An 18,077-nucleotide genomic window follows, 5' to 3' on the forward strand; every position below is an offset into this window, starting at 1 on the left:
GTTACCAAAAAACCCCAAAAATACCTTGGCATAAATTTAACCAGGGAGGTGAAAGAGCTCTACAATAACTATACAACACTGTTGAAAGAAACTAAAGAGCACACAGAAAGATGGAAAGACATTCCATGTTCATGGATTGGAAGAATTATTATTGTGAAAATGTCCATACTACACAAAGCAATCTACATACAGATTCAATGCAATCTCCATCAAAATATCAATGACATTCTTCACAGAAAAAACAACTGCAACATTCATATGCAACAACAAAAGACCCCAAATAGCCAAAGCAATTCTGAGCAAATAAAAAAAGTCAGAGGCATTATACTATCTGACTTCAAATTATACTACAAAACTGTACTAAACAAAACAGCATGGTACTAGCATAAAGACAGACACATGGACAAGTGGAACAAAATAGAGAACCCAGAAATAGATCTATATACTTACAGCCAACTGATCTTTGACAAAGGGACCAAAAACATACATTGAGGGAAGGATAGCCTCTTTAATAAATGGTGCTGGGAAAACAGGATAAACATGTGTAGAAGACCTGTACCTCTTGCCATATACCAAAATCAACTCAAAATGGATTAAAGACTTAAATATAAAACCTGAAACTATAAAACCCCTAGAGGAAAAAATAGGGGAAAATCTTCAAGATGTAGGACTGGGCAAAGACTATGAATAAGACTTCAAAAGCACAGGCAAGAAAAAATAAACAAGTAGGATTATATCAAACTGAAAAGCACAGCAAAGGAAACAATCACCAGAGTGAAAAGACAACCTATAGAATGGGAGAAAATATTTGCAAACTATACATCTGACAAGGAATTAATATCCAGAAATACAAGGAACTCAAACAACCTAAAAGTAAAAAAAATAATTAAAAAAATGAAAAATCAGATTAAAAAATGGGCAAAGGAGCTGAATAGGTATTTCTCAAAAGAAGACATACAAATGGACAACAGGTACATGAAAAAATGCTCAACATCACTAGTCACCAGGGAAATGCAAATCGAAACAACAATGAGGTATCATCTCACCTCTGTAAGACTGGCTATCATCAATAAGACAGAGAATTAAAAATCTTGGCAAGGATGTTGAGAAAGGGAAACCCTTCTACAGTGTTGGTGCTGTAAAATAGTACAGCCATGATGGAAAACAGTATGGAGATTTCTCAGACAGCTACAGATAGAACTACCATATGATCCAGCAATACTGGAATGGAAATAATCATGTCAAGGGGATACCTGCACTCCCATGTTTATCGAAGCTCTATCTATTTACAATGGCCAAGATACAGAATCAACCTAAATGCCCATCAACAGACAGCTGGATAAAGAAAATGTGGTATATATACATAATGGAATACTACTCAGCCATAAAAAAAAAAAAAATGAAATTCTGCCATTTGCAGCAACATGGATGAGCTTGGAGACAATTATGTTAAGTGAAATAAGCCAGGCACAGAAAGAGAGATACCGTATGTCCTCACTCACAAGTGTGAGCTAAAAAGTAAATAAATGAGTAAAAAAGAAAGAAAGAAAGGAACAGCAATCCCAATAACACATTGAAGTTTCAGAAAAAGAGCTCAGAACTGTGGTTACTAGTGGTAGGAAAGGAGGAAAGGGAGGGGAGTTAGCGAGAAATTGGTAAATGGACACAAAGAACGATTACATTTTGTATTGATGAATATGCTAATTATCATGATTTGACAATCACACATTGTGCACATGTACTGATATTCAATTCCATACCCCACAAATATGTATAATCAATTGTTTCAATAAAAAATAAAAATTAAAATTGCATACCAAACTATGCAAAAAAGAAAATGGTTATTGAATCTATGTATTTATATATAAATAAATAAGTAAATATAAGCATATTGTATTTTTTTTTTTTTTTGTCCTTTTTTGTGACCACGCTCAGCCAGTGAGCGAACCGGCCATCCCTATATAGGATCCGAACCCGCGGCGGGAAGGCTGCTGCGCTCCCAGCGCCGCACTCTCCCGAGTGAGCCACGGGGTCAGCCCTAAGCATATTGTATTAAGTTTGGTGGAAATCACCTAACAATGTAAAAACACAGAAATGATTAAGTAAATTATGATGTAAAGACAAATAAAATATTAAATCATTCAAAAATCTTGTTTTCAAGAAATATTTAATTGATTAGAAAAATGCTCATGATGATAAAGAAATACACTATCAACAGAGGTTATCACTGGGGTGGTAGAATTATAGACAACTTTTATCATTTTAAAATATTTCTATATTTCCTAATTTTTCATAATAATCGATACATTTTTATTTCATATAAAACAAAAAAAAGTAATTTAAAAATTTCTGTGCTAAGTTCTTGGGTACATTTATACCAGTCAAACATTGTGTTCTTATCTTGGGTTTGGAAAATGCCACTGTAACTAAACTTATAAGTGAGATTTAGTTATTGACTTTGTCACTAATTTGAGTCAAAAGTGTTTTATTCATTAACTTTTCTCCTTTTCTGGGTATAACCCAAACCACTTTAGACAAGAAGAAATTAATCTCTCCAGGTGGTGTTGCCTATAGATGTTAAATGGTGTTATCAGGAAGTTTCGTGGTGTTTAATCAATGTTCACCCACTTGCAGCTCTTATCTTCAAGCAGGTAATGACACTCATGGCCAAATCTATGCCTTTTCCTTTTGCTTGCAACCTGAGAAATTTGATGCTACAGAGAGAACTAAGTGATAGAGAAAGGAGAGGGAGAAACCTCATCATTTGCAGTAAATATTGGAGAGAAGCTAAAAGGCTCTTGTAGGAATCAATTAATGAGGACCTGAGTCCTAGAGACTGCAGTTGGTGCAAGTGTATAAATCAAAAGTAAGGACAGAATGGACATCACAAACTCAATGTTGCTACATAAAGGTAGCCAGCCTGGACAAGACTCTATGAAAACTGGGATCAAGAGTTGTGTGCCCAGAGGAAGTAAAACCAAGTAAAAAGCCCACTATAGGTGAGTTCTCTCTCTATAATGTGTATACAAATTATATCATGGAAAATGTGTATAAGCAGAATGGCAAGATATGTCAGTTACCATCTGAAAAAACTCCATGTGCTAAGTGCAAGAGACACCCGCATATTTCTGTCGGGTGGATGGGTTTGGAACAATCCTTAGTTATTAACCTCTACTTTCACAAAGATGCAGCTGTTTACCTGTTTCAAGATTTTGTTTCTCATCTCTCTCTTCTTTCTCATCTTCTGAAGAATAATCCTCTTCATTCTTTTCTTTTTTCACAATTTTCTTAGGGTCTTTTAAATGAATTATAAAATTGTGCTTGTCCTTTTTCACTTTCACTTTGATAAAAGTTGGGCCTGAAGAAGAGCCGTGGGATAGGAGTTGGGCTGATTAGTGTGCCTTATTAAGCTCCTTGACAAGATGTTTAAAGACTGCAGCATAGAATTTAAACTAGAAAATGAAAATACTTACAGATGTCAACATTCCTATAAAAAGAATAAAGAATAAAGAATAGCACTTTATTCTCCTAAAGAATAAAGTGATGGCAGAATCCCAGGAATAAATGGCAGGTGAATCAAGGAGATATTTGCAAGCCTTTTACTTGCACCTCAAACCAAATTGCAAAAGAGAAAATAAATTGGCTGAGGCAATGTATACCTATAATCTACTTTATAATTCATCATATGAAATAATTAATGTGAAAGGGTTTGCAAATTATAAAAATTATATGTTGATTATAGTAGTAATTGTTGTTACTATTAGTGTAGTAGTAGTAGTTATAAGAATTTTCCCAACAACCTATTTTCTCTTTAGTGCTCTCATTTTCTTCTCCTCTGTTTTTTCTTTTTTTAATCCAGCTTTTTCTTTTCAACTTTGATTGAGCTATCATCTCAAAAAATTGATGGAATTAAGATGAAAATACTGTATTTCCTATGACCCATTTGAAACTTATATGCAGACTTATATGAAACTTATATGGACTACATGGGTGCATATATAGATCTTAATAACAGCTAAAATAACTGAGTATCAGCACCAGGCCTCCAAGCTCTGTGCTCTAAAGCCCGAACCAGAAAAATGCTATAAACTCACAGTATGCTCTTGGTTTCTGAGATAACGATATATGTTATAACTAACATTAATTAATATTTGCTTACTGCAATTACTATTATACTATTTACCAATAGTACGGAAGTATTTTAATGTTATAACAAGTGGGAGGATCATATTAGTGTGTCCCAGCTAAACTCTCAGCTGGCCTATGCCTTGCAGAGTCAATTACAATAGAAGAATGTGCAGTCTGATGGATGCAGCATATAAATGAATTGCTGTGGACACATCAATGCTCTCACCTATCACACTCAGGAGTACAAGGCGCCATGATTATCTGAAATGCATTCACATCTTTCAAGCCCTTAGCCAACTGCTTTCAAAAGGTACCTTTTTCAAACGTTGTCTTTTCTACTTCAATCTGCCCTCCATCGGAAGGATACAGATAGTAATTTGTCCCTGAAATTTGGATGGGTACATCTCCCATATTGTATCCTCGAAACTAGAAGAGAAAACATGCTTTGAGTGTAGAACTGCAATTGACAAAAATGAACTTACCAGTGTTAGCCAATTAAAGCTTCCATAAGCTTTTTTCTACTTAATGATATGTCTGCTACTTTGTGGACTCAGAGGCCAGTGTCCCTAGTATCTTTAGGACCTTCTGTGATGTTATGACGACAGAAGAATTAAAGAAGTTCTATAATATTAAAGGAGCATCCTCTAACCTAGTCCAAATCAATTTATTGTGCTATTGTCAAGGCAGTGAGAGAAGAAATCAAGTTCGTATTCATTAACTGTTAATTTTCTGTTTAAAGGGAACTGATATATTGAGAAGTATTGACACTTAATACTTTAGGAGGTCATATGTAAAGACATTTTTTACTAAGTGTTGGTAATAGAACTCCAGGTAATTTTGATGCATGTTAAAACTTGCAAGCAACTAGTTTAGAATAGTAGCTACAAAGGACAGGGGTTGTTAGATTTTTTTCCCCACTAGGTTTTCCTCATAATAGCCACTTGAGGGAGAATTGGCAAAGGGAAGGTTTTACAAAAGCATACAGGCCAGAAACATGGGTGCCTACAGAGAGACAACCAAATGAACTCAGCAAGTCCTACCATTCATGACAAATAAAGCCAACCTTTGTGTTCACATTGACCTGCCACAGTCAATTATTTACATGTATTTAAATGAAGGCTTTTGTGTCAGATTTCTATCTTTTCTGCCCTTAGTAACCTAGCTTCATGGCACTCAAGAAAAACTGGCCTACAGGAGTTCTTGTCATAGTGATTGGCTAGAAAGAAGAAGGTTCTAGATATCAGATGGTGGAATGCAAGTTTGGAATAGATACCAAATGAAACTGCAAGGCCTTCTGTGATGGTAGTAAAGACAATGGAATCTTATGCTTCACAAATCCACCTTTTCTCAAAGCAATTAGAGATAGTCCAAAGAGACTTTTTAGAGAATTGATTTTACCGCGTAAACTGTCTCCAGTTCTGGCTGCTGGAGGGGATCTTCTGTGTTTTCTGGAATCTTCACTAGTTCTTCTCTAGTTTTCTCCCTGAAAGAAGATATTTTCTTCTCAGATCTATCTTCTTTCTCTAATTTATCCTTGCTCTTCTTTTTACCAGTTTCTTTACTCTTCTTTTCTGCTTTCTTTTCTTCCCTTAAGCGTTCCTCTTCTGCTAATCGATCTTGTTCTTCTTTCCATGCCTGTAAACACATTTAAAAAATTTGACAGAATTTTGAAAGAAATTAAATATGGGTTCCATTTGGGTTCATTCTGGAAAATATTTAACATGATTTTTGTAAGTGGTATCTATGACAAATCAAAATACTGAGCTAGAAACCTTGAAGTCATCTTCTATTTTCTCTTTCTCTTACTCAGCATCTAAGTAAAGCTTATATTTTAAAAAATGACACCTTCATTGGGTGAACTAGAAAAAAATCTTTTTTTGTAGAACAAGAGTACGAGAATTCTAGCCTGCATTCCTGTCCCTGGGCTTAAGGGTAGTGGGGTGGAGGGAGAGTCACCCCTGAACACACCTAACCACAAGCCTGTTTTCACATAGATTTGTGGCCAAATGCACATCACTTAAATTTTTTTTTTAAAGTTATGAGTTGATATGAGTTCGCAGATGAAAATCATAAAACATGAGGAAATAAGCCACCTTGAGCAAGAACCTGAAGAAACAAACTGTGAAATTATATCGGCAAAAACTCCAAATATTGGAATTACCAAATAGAGAATATAAAATAAGTTTTTAATATGCTTAAGCGAATAAGAGGAAGTATCAAAAGTATAAGAGAAAAAAAGAGAGTATTAAAAATGACAAGGTGAGTTAAAAAGACCTCCTGGAAATGGAATAGAACTTTTGAAAAGGCAGTATTTGAACAGACAATGGTTGAGATATTTCCAGAGTTGATGAAAGACACTAATCCTAACATTCGGGCAGGTCAATGAATCAAAAGTAGTTCTACACATGGCTTATATGGACTTGAAAGAGTTTATTGTTAAATTTTTGGGAATTTTGTGAGCCAGTTGTTAACCACAAACATCAAAGGATAAATTACATAAATGCACAATTAAATAAAATATTAAAAACAAAGTCAATAAATACTCGAAACTCATTGCCTTGTAGTTATTTTGCTACATTTCACTATTACCTATCCTAAGGTGATATATATCAATTGTATTTATATTATGGAAACACTATATAACGGTGTGCTACTGCACATTGTTTTGGACTGGGCATTCCGTGATGGCACATTGGTAAATTGAAATCAGCCACTGAGGGAATATTTACAATACAGATATCAGCGAATTCTACTAGTGAGGGATTGATTGTTGATTATCTAGATTCAAGAAAGTAACGAAGAGAATGTTAACAGTACAGATTAAACTTAAAAGTGTGTCATGTCTGTAGCTGTTACATTATAACAAGCCCCCAAACTGGGAAAATATTCTTCTGATATTCAAAAACTATTATCTAATTCAGCAAAGAAGTTTCTCATGTCATTGACAAATGAATGAGACATACCCCTTTGTTGTTTTACTTTTGTGTTACTTATTAAAATAAATGAAAATACGAGGGTATTTCAGAAAATTCAGGGAAAGATTTGTATTGTTTTTTAATTCTATTTTTCCACAGACTTTTTGAAGTAGACTTGTATTAATCAATGTTCATATTGAAACTACATTTTTTTTTGTCAATTGTAACTATAGGTTGTCAAAGGATACAAGAATTTAGCAAAAATCAAAGACAGCATTCTCTAAGAATCAAATGGCTTTATGGAATTTACAAGAAAGTTTTTTTTTTTATTTGTAAATTGTATGTTGTACATACTGTTTGTCAATAACATTTATAATAAACTTATGCATATACATACATGGACAGTTTTATTTTCCTAAAGAGCTACTGCTGAACATTTATAAGCACACTGAGTGGTAACTTTGAAACAGAATGTTTTCAAAGGAGCTGAACAGAAAAGCTAAACTGTGTATAAAAGAATAATAAATTAGATTGACAATCAATTTACTAACAGCCACAGTGTCAGCAAGGAAAATGTGGAATAGTATCTTGAATGTGCTAAGAGGAAATAAAAAAAATCAACCAAGAATTTAATAAATAAAAACTATGTTCAATGAGTAAGGGTAAAATAAACGTATTTTTCAGAAAGCAAAAACTGAGTTTAATAGCAACTGTGATATTGTGATATAAGAAATAGATACTTAGTGTTCATTCCTGTCTCCTGGCACAGTCGCTTGGAATTTTATGAGTAACAGGAGTGTCTTTCATTCTAAAGAGGCAACTCTTGGCAGGTTCTTCAGGATGGGATGGGGGCTGGTCATCAGAAAGAACAAACCCTGATTGAACTTTCGGTCTCACTTGCCAGCCTCTGGGGAGGGGAGAAGAGCTGGAGATTGAGTTAATAATCAATCACACCTGTGTGATGAAACCTTCATAAAAACCCCTAAACAACAGAGTTTGAAGAGCTTCTGGGTTGGTGAGTGCATCCACATTACAGGAGGTTTACACATCCTAACTCTGTCCTAACTCTGTGGGGACAGAAGCTCCTGTGCTTGGGACTCTTCTGGACCCACCTTGTTCTAAGTACCTGTTCATCTGGCTGTACATTTGGATCTTTATAACACTCTTTTGCAAAAAATGGTTAGAACTAATAAAAAAAAAATCAGTGATGTTGCAGGATACAAATCAACATGCCAAAAATCAGTAGCATTTCTATACACTAACAATAAACTACCTGAAAAAGAAATGAAGAAAATCCCACTTACAATAGCATCAAAAATAATTACAAACTTAGGAATAAATTTAACCAAGAAGGTGAAAGCCCTGTACACTTAAAACTATAAAACACTGATGAAAGGAACTGAAGACACAAATAAAAGGAATAATACCCTCCCATGTTCACAGACTGGAAGAATTAATATTGTTAAAATGTCCATACTACCCGAAGTGATCTACAGATTAAATTCAATTGCTATCAAAATTCTAATGTCATTTTTCACAGAAATAGAAAAGATAATTTTTGTGTACAACCACAAAAAACTAGAAGCATCACATTACCTGGTTTCAAAATGGCTACAATAAAGTAACATTAAACTAAAATGGATCAACAGAGTGGAGAAAACCTACCAAATGGGAGAAAATATTTGCCAATTATGCAACTGATAAGTGGTTAATATCCAAAATGTGTAAGGAACTCGAACAACTCAAAAGCAAGTAAACAAACAACCCAATTAAAAAATGGGTCAAGGAACTGAACAGACACTTCTCAAAAGAAGGCATACAAATGGCCAACAGTTCATGAAAAAATGCTCAGTATCACTAATCATCAGGGAAATGAAAATTAAACCCACAATGAGATATCATCTAAGCCCAAATAGACTGGCTATTATTAAAAAGACAAAATTAATGTTTATGAGGATGTGGAGAAGAGGGAGCCATTGTACATTGTTAGTGGGAATGTAAATTAGTACAGCATGTGGAAAACAGTACAGAGTATGGAGTACTCTCAAAAAATTAAGAATAGAACTGCCATATGATCCAGCAATCCCACTACTGGTTCTACATCTAAAGGACACGAAATCGGTATGTTGAAGAGATATCTGCACTCCCATTCGCTGCAGCCTTCTTTACAATAGCCTAGATATGGAATAAAACTAAATGTTCATCAACCAATGAACGGATAAAGAGAATGTGATATATATGTACAATGGAATACTATATAGCCTTAAAACAGGAGGAAATTCTGTTATTTGTGACAACATGGATAAAACTGGAGGATATTATGTTAAGTGAAATAAACCAGGCACAGAAAAAAAAACGCCATATGGTCTCAATCACATGTAGAATCTGAAAAAGTTGAACTCATAGGAGAGAGTAGAATGATGCTTATCAGGGCTAGAGTAGGGAAGTAAGGGGAGATTGGAGAGTGGATCAGGAAGTGTTAGTAAAGGACAAAAAATTTTAGTTATGCTGGAGGAATAGGTTCAAGAGATCTATTCTACAACATGGTGACTATAGTTAAAAATGATGAATTGTATACTTGAAAATTGCCGAGAGAGTACATTTTAAGTATTCTTACCACACACAAAAATTGTGAAATAATGCATTGTATTTATAATTTAAAACATCATGTTTTACACTATAAATATATACAATTTTTATTTCTCAATTAAAAAAACGTAAGATTAAAAAGTAAGCATAACCTTAATACCAATGTTTGTTAATACCAACACAAAAGTCTTAGACCAATTTTACACATCATAGATATACAAATTCTAGATAAAACACTATCAAATTAAATCAAATTATTTATTAAAATAATAATATATCATGAACAAGTAGTGCTGTAATTTTTCATCTTTGATGTGCATAGAGAATGCATGAAAATATATGTATAACCTGAATGTAGAATCGACCTGATAGAATCAAAAACATAGAAGCTCTGAAATTAGAATAGAATAGAATGAAAAATTTTAAAAAACATTTTTCTTCTTATCAGTTATTACATTCATACAAAAAGAGCACAAATTCTAAATGAATATCTGAATGAGTTAGCACAAAGCAAACATTCCTGTAAATACCACCAGGTCAAGAAATAGACCATCTCCAGCTTCCCAGAAGCCATCCTCGTGCTTCTTCCCAATCACTATCCATTCCTACTGCCCGAAAGGCAACCTCTATACTGTTTTATAATACTCTAGTTTTGCCTGTTTTTAAATTTTATGTAAGTAAATTTATGTACATTAAAAAAATGACTCTGTCTTCTTTCAGCATATTTGTGAAATTCACCCATATTTCTGGATGTAGCTGTAGGTAATTCCTTTCCAGAGCTGCGCAGTATTTAATCATACAACCAAACTTCACTACAGGCATTCTACCAAAGAATATTTGAAATGTTTCTAGTTTGGAGGAATTAAAAAATAATCCCACAAAAATAATTTTGTCCATGTGTCTTGGTGCACACATGCACATATTTCTTTTTGGTATTTACTTAGGAATGCAATTGCTAGGTTAAAGAGAAAGTATATGCTTAACTTTAGTAAATACATCCAGTTTCCAAAGTTGGAAATACCCATGTATACATCAATCAGCTATGTATGAAAATTCATTTTATTTTACATCCTTGCCAAAAATTGTATTATCAGTCTTTTAAATTTTAGCCCAAAATGATTGATTTTACTACATAAATATTTCTGTATCAATAAAAGTGTAAGGTGTGTTTATTAGTAAGGACATTGTTGGATAAGTTGCTGTACATCCAAATTATTGACTAATATATTGCTAGGAAAAGTGATTTACATTTCTAGATATTGTCCTGAAGGGATATGCATGATATACTGCTGCCTTAGTCAGTTTAGGCTGGTATACCATAGACTTGGTGGCTTATAAACAGCAGTAATTTATTTCTTACAGTTCTAGAAGCTGGAAAGTCTGAGATCAGGGCACCAGCATGGTTGGGTTCTAGTGAGAGTCATCTTTTGGGTTGTAGACTGCTGATTTTTTATTGCATCCTCGCACAGGGGAAAAAAAGCTAGCTGGTGCTCTGGCCTCTTCTTATAAGGGTACTAATCCCACTCATGAGGGTTGCACCCTCATAGTCTAATTCCCAGAGACCTCACCTCCAAATACCATCATATTGGGAATTTGATTTCAACATATGAATTTTGGAGAGACACAAATATTTAGTTCATAATTTTAATCCCCTGGCTCCCCCAAATTCATGTTTTTCTCAGATGCAAAATACATTCATTCCATCTCAACAGCCGATAAGTCTTAACTTGTTACAGCACAAATTCTAAAGTCTAAAGTCCAAGTCTTATCTAAATACCATCCAAACCAGTTACGGATGAAATTTGAAGTATGATTCACCCTGTGGCAAAATTCATCTCCAGCTGTAAAACCAAAAAAATTATGTGCTTTCAAGATACAATGGTGGGACAAGCATAGGATAGACATTTTTATTCCAAAAGGGAGAAACAGGGAAGAAGAAAAGGAAGATGGGTTCCAAGCAGGCCCAAAAGCTAGCAAGGAAAACTCCATGAGAGCTTAAGGCTTGAGAATAATCCTCTTTGATTTCATACTCTGTTTTCCATACCCACTGGGGTGAAAGTCCCACTCCTACAGCTCTCTTGCATGGGGGTCCTGCCCCTAGAGTTCTGCTGGGCAGGGGTTGAACCCCCACAGCTTTGGGCAGCCTCATTCCATGGCTTTGGCCTGTAGAAAGTGAGGTGATGGCCCCCTTCCCCTGCCCTTTTGAAACTGAGGAGGCAGTCCTATTTATCTCTGAATCACCTTCAGGGTCACTCTTCCCTTGTCTTGAAGAATAGAGCACATTTGCAACCAAGCATCTCTAGGGTCCTGTCTCATAAAATCAAAGAAGTTCAACACCCTTCTTTCATTCCTTCCCAACTCCTTCAAACTGGCGATTTTCCTGCTGGGGTAGCTAATCAAGTCCGTGGTTCATACCCATACTAATTAATCTCCTTATCAAATGGTCACTTGACTACGCCTTTAGTGTTCTCCTCTGAACATGCTTTTTCAATTTTTACAATATGAATAAACTGAGAATTTTCTAAATATTTAACTTCTAGTTCCTTTTTTTCTTAATAATTCCATCTTCAAGTCATTTTTTTTTCTTCTCACATCTTACTATCAGCAGTCAGGAGGAACCAAGCTGCTCTTTCAATACTTAGTAATCTCAGCTAAATATGCAATTTCATTTTTCACAAGTTCTACCTTTCTTAAAATACTAGAATATGAATACAATTCATCCAAATTCTTTGCCACTTTTAACAAGAATTTCTTTTCTCCATTGTCCAATAGCATGCTCCTCATTTCCATTTGACACCTCCTCAGAATGGCTTTTACTGTTCTCGCCTCTACCAACATTCAGTACATGATTATTTATGTTTTTTTTCCTAAGAAGATGGAAGCTTTCGGTACAGCTCTTCTCTTTCCTTTCTGAGCCCTCACCAGAATCACCTTTAAAAGTCCTTTCATGATAATCCCAGCTACCTCTAGCATGCACTTCAAAACTCTTCCAGTCTCTACCCATTAACCAGTTTCAAATCTGCTTCCACATTTTTAGGTATTTGTTACAGCAGAACCTCACTCCTAGTACCAATTTGTACCTTAATCAATTTGGATTGCCATACAAAGTACCATATACTGGATGTCTTGTATACAGCAGAAATTTCTCACAGTTATGGAGGCTGGAAGTCTGAGATGTATGTGCCAACATGTTTGGGTTCTGGTGAGGGCACTCTTCTGGGGTACAGACTGCCAACTTCTTCTTGTATCCTCACATGGTGGAAACAGTCTGAGCTAGTTCACTGGCCTCTTATAAGGCCATTAATTCCATTCCTGAGGACTCCATCTTCATTATTTAATTACCTCCCAAAGGCCCCATACCTCCAAATATCATCACACTGGAAATTTGATTTCAGCATATGATATTTTGTGGGAGAACACACATTCTGTCTGTAAAAGTTGCCAAGGGGGATAAAACATGCTGCAGAGTAAAAAACCAAACCAAACTATAAAGAAACAAAAATTCTTGTATATTTGTTCATATGTGCTTGTATGAGCACAGAACATACCAAATCCATAATATTTCTTATTTCAAGGGCTTAGGATAGTCAGAGTAATTTTGATTTATTACAAGAGCATATATTACTTTTGTAATTAAAATTCCAACCAAAAATATGCCAACAAAAACAAACCTCTGCAGCGAAAATAAATAAAGCTTATCCTTTGGTGGAAGAGACAGCTTGGTGGAGAGACAGTTCTTTCATTGCAGATTTAATTATTCCTAATGATTTAGCAACAAAGAGCACTTCCTGTTGCACCACACAAACTCTTCATCACAAGATAAGGTTGGATTTGCAATTAATCAGTGTCAATTGTCTCTCTTTGCATTACCTTAAGAGAGCCTTCTAAAATGAAAGGAATCCTATCCTCTTTTTCTTTTTCTTTTTCTTGTTCTGATATCTCTGTTTTGCTGTTTCCTTTGTTACCTATACCAGAGAAAATTAAAATTCTTAGTAACTCACTTAAATTAGGTATCATAGAAGGACCAAATCTCTGGGTTGGATGGGATCTCAAAAGCTATCAAGTTCAACTGCCCGTTTATTCATCTCTAAACTCTTACCATCTCTAGAGTGAATATATGAAGTGGGGCCGAATCATTTCAATGATGGGGAATTCAATCTCTGGAGACAGTGCATTCCATTCTCAATGTGTCAACATGTTGCAGCTTTTATTGAACTGGAATCTCTCTCCCCAAAGCTTTCACCTAATTAACTTTAGTAACACCTTAAGACCACACAGAACAAATATAACTTTTCCTTCCATATTGAAGACCACCTTTTTGCCATTGTAGTCATTCTGTTTTGAAAGTTTACATCTTTCCTGAGTTGAGAAGCCTCAAACTGAATGCAGTAGCTACCAGATATATTCTACTTCCAAATTAACCATTTTCTGGATTGCCACAGACACGTAAATATTAAGCTTTTGGTCTGTTCAGAAGCATTGTAAAGAAAAGGCAGTCAACTCACAACTTTTCCTGCTAATAGGCAAGCAAATGACCCTAGACACAACTGTGAGAAGGCAGCCTTACCTCTCTTTTGGTATGATCCCATCCATTTTCTAGGTACTTCATGCTCTTCTTTTGGGTCCCCATCAGGAGGAAGACTGAGCTGATGGTTTATACAACCATTTTGTTGGATATGGTAAATTTTTTACCATCAACTTGTTTTTATAAGTTTTACTTTAGAATCTAGTCATGTCCAAACTCTTCTGGTAATTGATAGAGGTTGCAAAACTTTTGGAAATTATATAGCTTTGCTTCTTTATAAGAAATCACTCTTGACTTTGGCTATCATAAATAATAACAATTATTAAAATGGAATCCACTTCCTTTGTAAAAACTCAATGATGTCTTTATTTTTCCAGAGGAATTACCTCATTTTTTCACTTCTTTTTAAAATCAAGTATCCTTCTAAAAATACATACTTTACTCTCTTTGTCACCCTCTTCTAACTTCCCCCCATAGCCTTAAAGCCATGGAAATAACAACAAAAACAAAGATATGCATTGATTCAAGATCTTGTCAAGTCCCTATCACAGGCCTCCATGAGCCCCTTTCCCTTTATCTCTAGATTCCTATGCCCACTTAGTCTTGGGGCTCTTCTGTTTGCTGTTCTATTGAAGGTCTTGTTTTAATCTCACTTTTGGAATCTGTAATTATTCTAATGTAGAACTACTAACTCATATATTATAAACAAATATTAGATAGCTTAACCAAGCAATCATACCAATAAAGGCATTTGGCATTTCCCTAGCACATGACATTTGATCTGCACAACGGGATGAATCTTCCAGATTTGACAGGAAGTGGGGTCAATAAAACACAAATATCCTAGTATCCCATTGGTAACCTCATCATATTTGGAATGCTAGAGAAAGTGAAGAGTCACAGGAATTTTGTGGGCAACTCGTTTTAATCTTCAGATAATCACAATCTTGATTAAATTAAGAAATAGGAGAATGTCTTTGGACTTTATTCTAAGCATAAGTTGAACTGGTTGCTTACTTTTAGATTTTTTAAGGGCAAAAATTTTGCTAGAAGAAGCAATTTTGGCACTAGCAGAAGATTTCAGTTCCAGCTCAGCCTTGGTCTTAGTGATTTCTTCAGCCATTTTAGATTCCTGATATAGAGCTTCTTCTTTTGTGATCCAGTCCTGAATAGATGTTGCAACAAGTTCCAAATAATTCCTAAACAAAGCAAAGAAGACTACTTGACAATTAAGCTACTACTAGTTTAAGCCAATAAATACTTAAGATATTGAATGAACTTTCCAAAAAGGAAGTGATCCTAAACTGGTCATGTAACAAATATAAAGAACTTAGGTATACCCTGGATGTATTTTGTACAAAGTAGTCAAATACAAATATCCAGTGAGCATATGAAAAATGGCCAACTTCATTGACAAAGGCATGTAAGTCTAAAAATGAGTTCTTTCCATCCAAATGAAGAATTTAAAAGTTTGATAATACCAGGAGTTGATGACAGTTTGGAAAACCAGTAACTCTCAACACTGTTAGTTGGAGAGTAATATGGTGCAGTCTCTTTTTAGCGCAATTTTATAGCACATTTGAAACTCTTTTAATTGACTCATTAGGTTAGCTAAAACACTCTCTTCTTGCCATAAATGGCCTTGTGAGTATCCACATCTTAAACTCTATTACCTGAGCTTCTCGTGCATTTATGCTCACATCAGCAAGTTGTTGCTTCCCTAGAGTCAGTCATATTTGCTCCCAAATCCACTCATATTATTTATACTGATTAGTTCAAATATTTTAAAATTAAATGTTACATACATTTACAATGTTTAAATGTCCAAAGAGAGTTGTTTCTGAGGAAATAAGTTGAAAGATTTAGGTTTAATAATAAAGATTAATTATTGTCAAATTACATGAAAGTGAGGCCTAAGGTGTTGAAAAATAAAGCTAGATGGATTATCTACTCAGGTTGCATCAAAGCTTTTTTTTTTTAAATTCTTGATCCTTTTTAAAGAAATAAACTAAAAATTGTATACTATGAACTACAGGTACTCCACATCCTAATTTAGAAGGTAATAGATATCTCAAACTCAATATGTCTCAAAGTGAACTTCTGGTCTTCTATTTCAAATCTCTAGTCAAAGCTCTTTGGCATTTTGTCTGATGCCAAGTCAGCAATTCCAGTTGAGCAGCCTGAAGTTATCCTTGACTACTCTTTATTTTCTTTTACTCCTCTTCTAGTCTGTCAGGAAATCCAAATGATTTTTAAAAAATAATTTGAAATAATTTTTTAAAATATATATTTATAATATATTCAAAATCTGATTGTGTCTCACCTCCTGTACTGCTATTATCCTGGTCTAAGCCACTGTCATCTGTTGCTAGGATTGCTGCAATAACTCCCAACTGGTCTCCCTGCTCCTACCCTTGGCCCCCTGAAGTATAGTCCCAACACAGCAACTAGGGTGACCCTTTTAATTCTTAAGTCAGATCATGCCTTTCTTCTGCTCAGAACCTTTCAATAAATCTGCATTTCATATAAAAAGTAGAACTCTTACAAGAGACCTACAGTGAGGGAACACAGACTCACATACAGTCAAATCAGTATTCGAATGAAAGCACAAAATAAAGAATAAGCATGCAATGATTCAGAAATTTATCACCCACGGAATCTTTGTGAAAGAATTATTCACAAATGTATTCCAGTTTCATTTTTTAAAATCAGAGAAAGACAACAATGGGTATAAGTAAAAGGGTGAAACAAAAGCAATAACATTTATAATTAAATGTAAATAACTATGTTACTAATTTGTGATTAAAAACCATTACCTTAGAATTGGAAACAAAATTTCTAGACAATTACAGAATAAGAGGTATGGGCTCACTGGGGGTCAGTCAAAGTATGTTAACATTTTTAACATTTTTTTGTGAAATGATATTAATACTCATTAATTCCAGATATGACATAAAAATGTTTAAATATGTGATTTAAAAGGATAAATAAAACCTCTATAACAATATAAATAGAATACATAACATTTAAAAAATCATACACTATGAATGAACTAAGAAAATTGAATCTGGCAAAAGGAAGAAAAGTGATTAATAGAAACATATTTGTAAAATTAAATGGTAAAAATGAAGCCAAACACACTATCAATAAAAATAAAAGTGAATGGATTAAATTCTTAAAAATTTAAAATCTGTAAAATTATTATTAATAATTATTAAAATCCTTTAACAGACAGAGGATTTCAGAATGACTAAAACATTCAAACTACTATGTAAAAGAAATGTACACACAAAACAATGCAGAAAAATACAAATTTGGCAGGTGGTTGACTAAGAAGCCAGAAGAAGACTGGGTCTTTGGTGACTTTTGTGAGTAGCTGCACTATCTCTGAGATACTGCCCAAGTCCAGATTTCTTGCTATAGGAGAAAAACAATTCTCTTATTAGTTTAAGCAACCACTGTAGTCAATTTTTCCATTAATATAGTGAAATGCATTTTCTAAATGACATGTAAAATGATTAGGAAAGTTTTACCAGAAATTCTTGCATAACGAGAGACTGCTCAACAATATTAACATCAAACGGTTAAATTCAAGGTGAAATGCATTAAAGGGAACACAGAGGGACATTTTATCATATTCATAAAAGTTACAGTCCATTCAGAAAGATGCTTCTAAAAACACAGATTTAAAAGTGTATTTACACGCACACACACATTGCATGTAGACCTAATAGAAAGGAGAATATAAAAATCCACAATCATAAAGACATTAATACACCCATCCCAGAATGGATGTTTATCATAAGAATACTCTGTTTAATTTTATGCAAATAGACTGGAAAATTTAGATGTCATGCATGATTCCCTAGAAAAAACAGAAATTACCCCAAATCATTGGAGAATTAGAAAACCTGAATAGA

At 34.3% G+C, this 18,077-nt stretch overlaps 1 protein-coding gene across 1 annotated transcript in view; it reads right to left on the bottom strand.

Moving 5' to 3' along the window:
* SPAG17 (sperm associated antigen 17) overlaps positions 1-18,077 on the bottom strand; it is a 233,527-nt gene that overhangs the window by 63,764 nt on the left and 151,686 nt on the right. The window contains exons 19-23 of the mRNA XM_063106597.1: positions 15,175-15,356; positions 13,503-13,597; positions 5,527-5,763; positions 4,443-4,554; positions 3,200-3,358 (exon numbers count right to left, since the gene is read on the bottom strand). Of these exons, the coding sequence (XP_062962667.1) occupies positions 3,200-3,358; positions 4,443-4,554; positions 5,527-5,763; positions 13,503-13,597; positions 15,175-15,356 (785 nt within the window). The remainder of the gene's footprint in view (positions 1-3,199; positions 3,359-4,442; positions 4,555-5,526; positions 5,764-13,502; positions 13,598-15,174; positions 15,357-18,077) is intronic.

Source organism: Cynocephalus volans, chromosome 8, assembly GCF_027409185.1.
Source record: "Cynocephalus volans isolate mCynVol1 chromosome 8, mCynVol1.pri, whole genome shotgun sequence".
Taxonomy (NCBI): domain Eukaryota; kingdom Metazoa; phylum Chordata; class Mammalia; order Dermoptera; family Cynocephalidae; genus Cynocephalus; species Cynocephalus volans.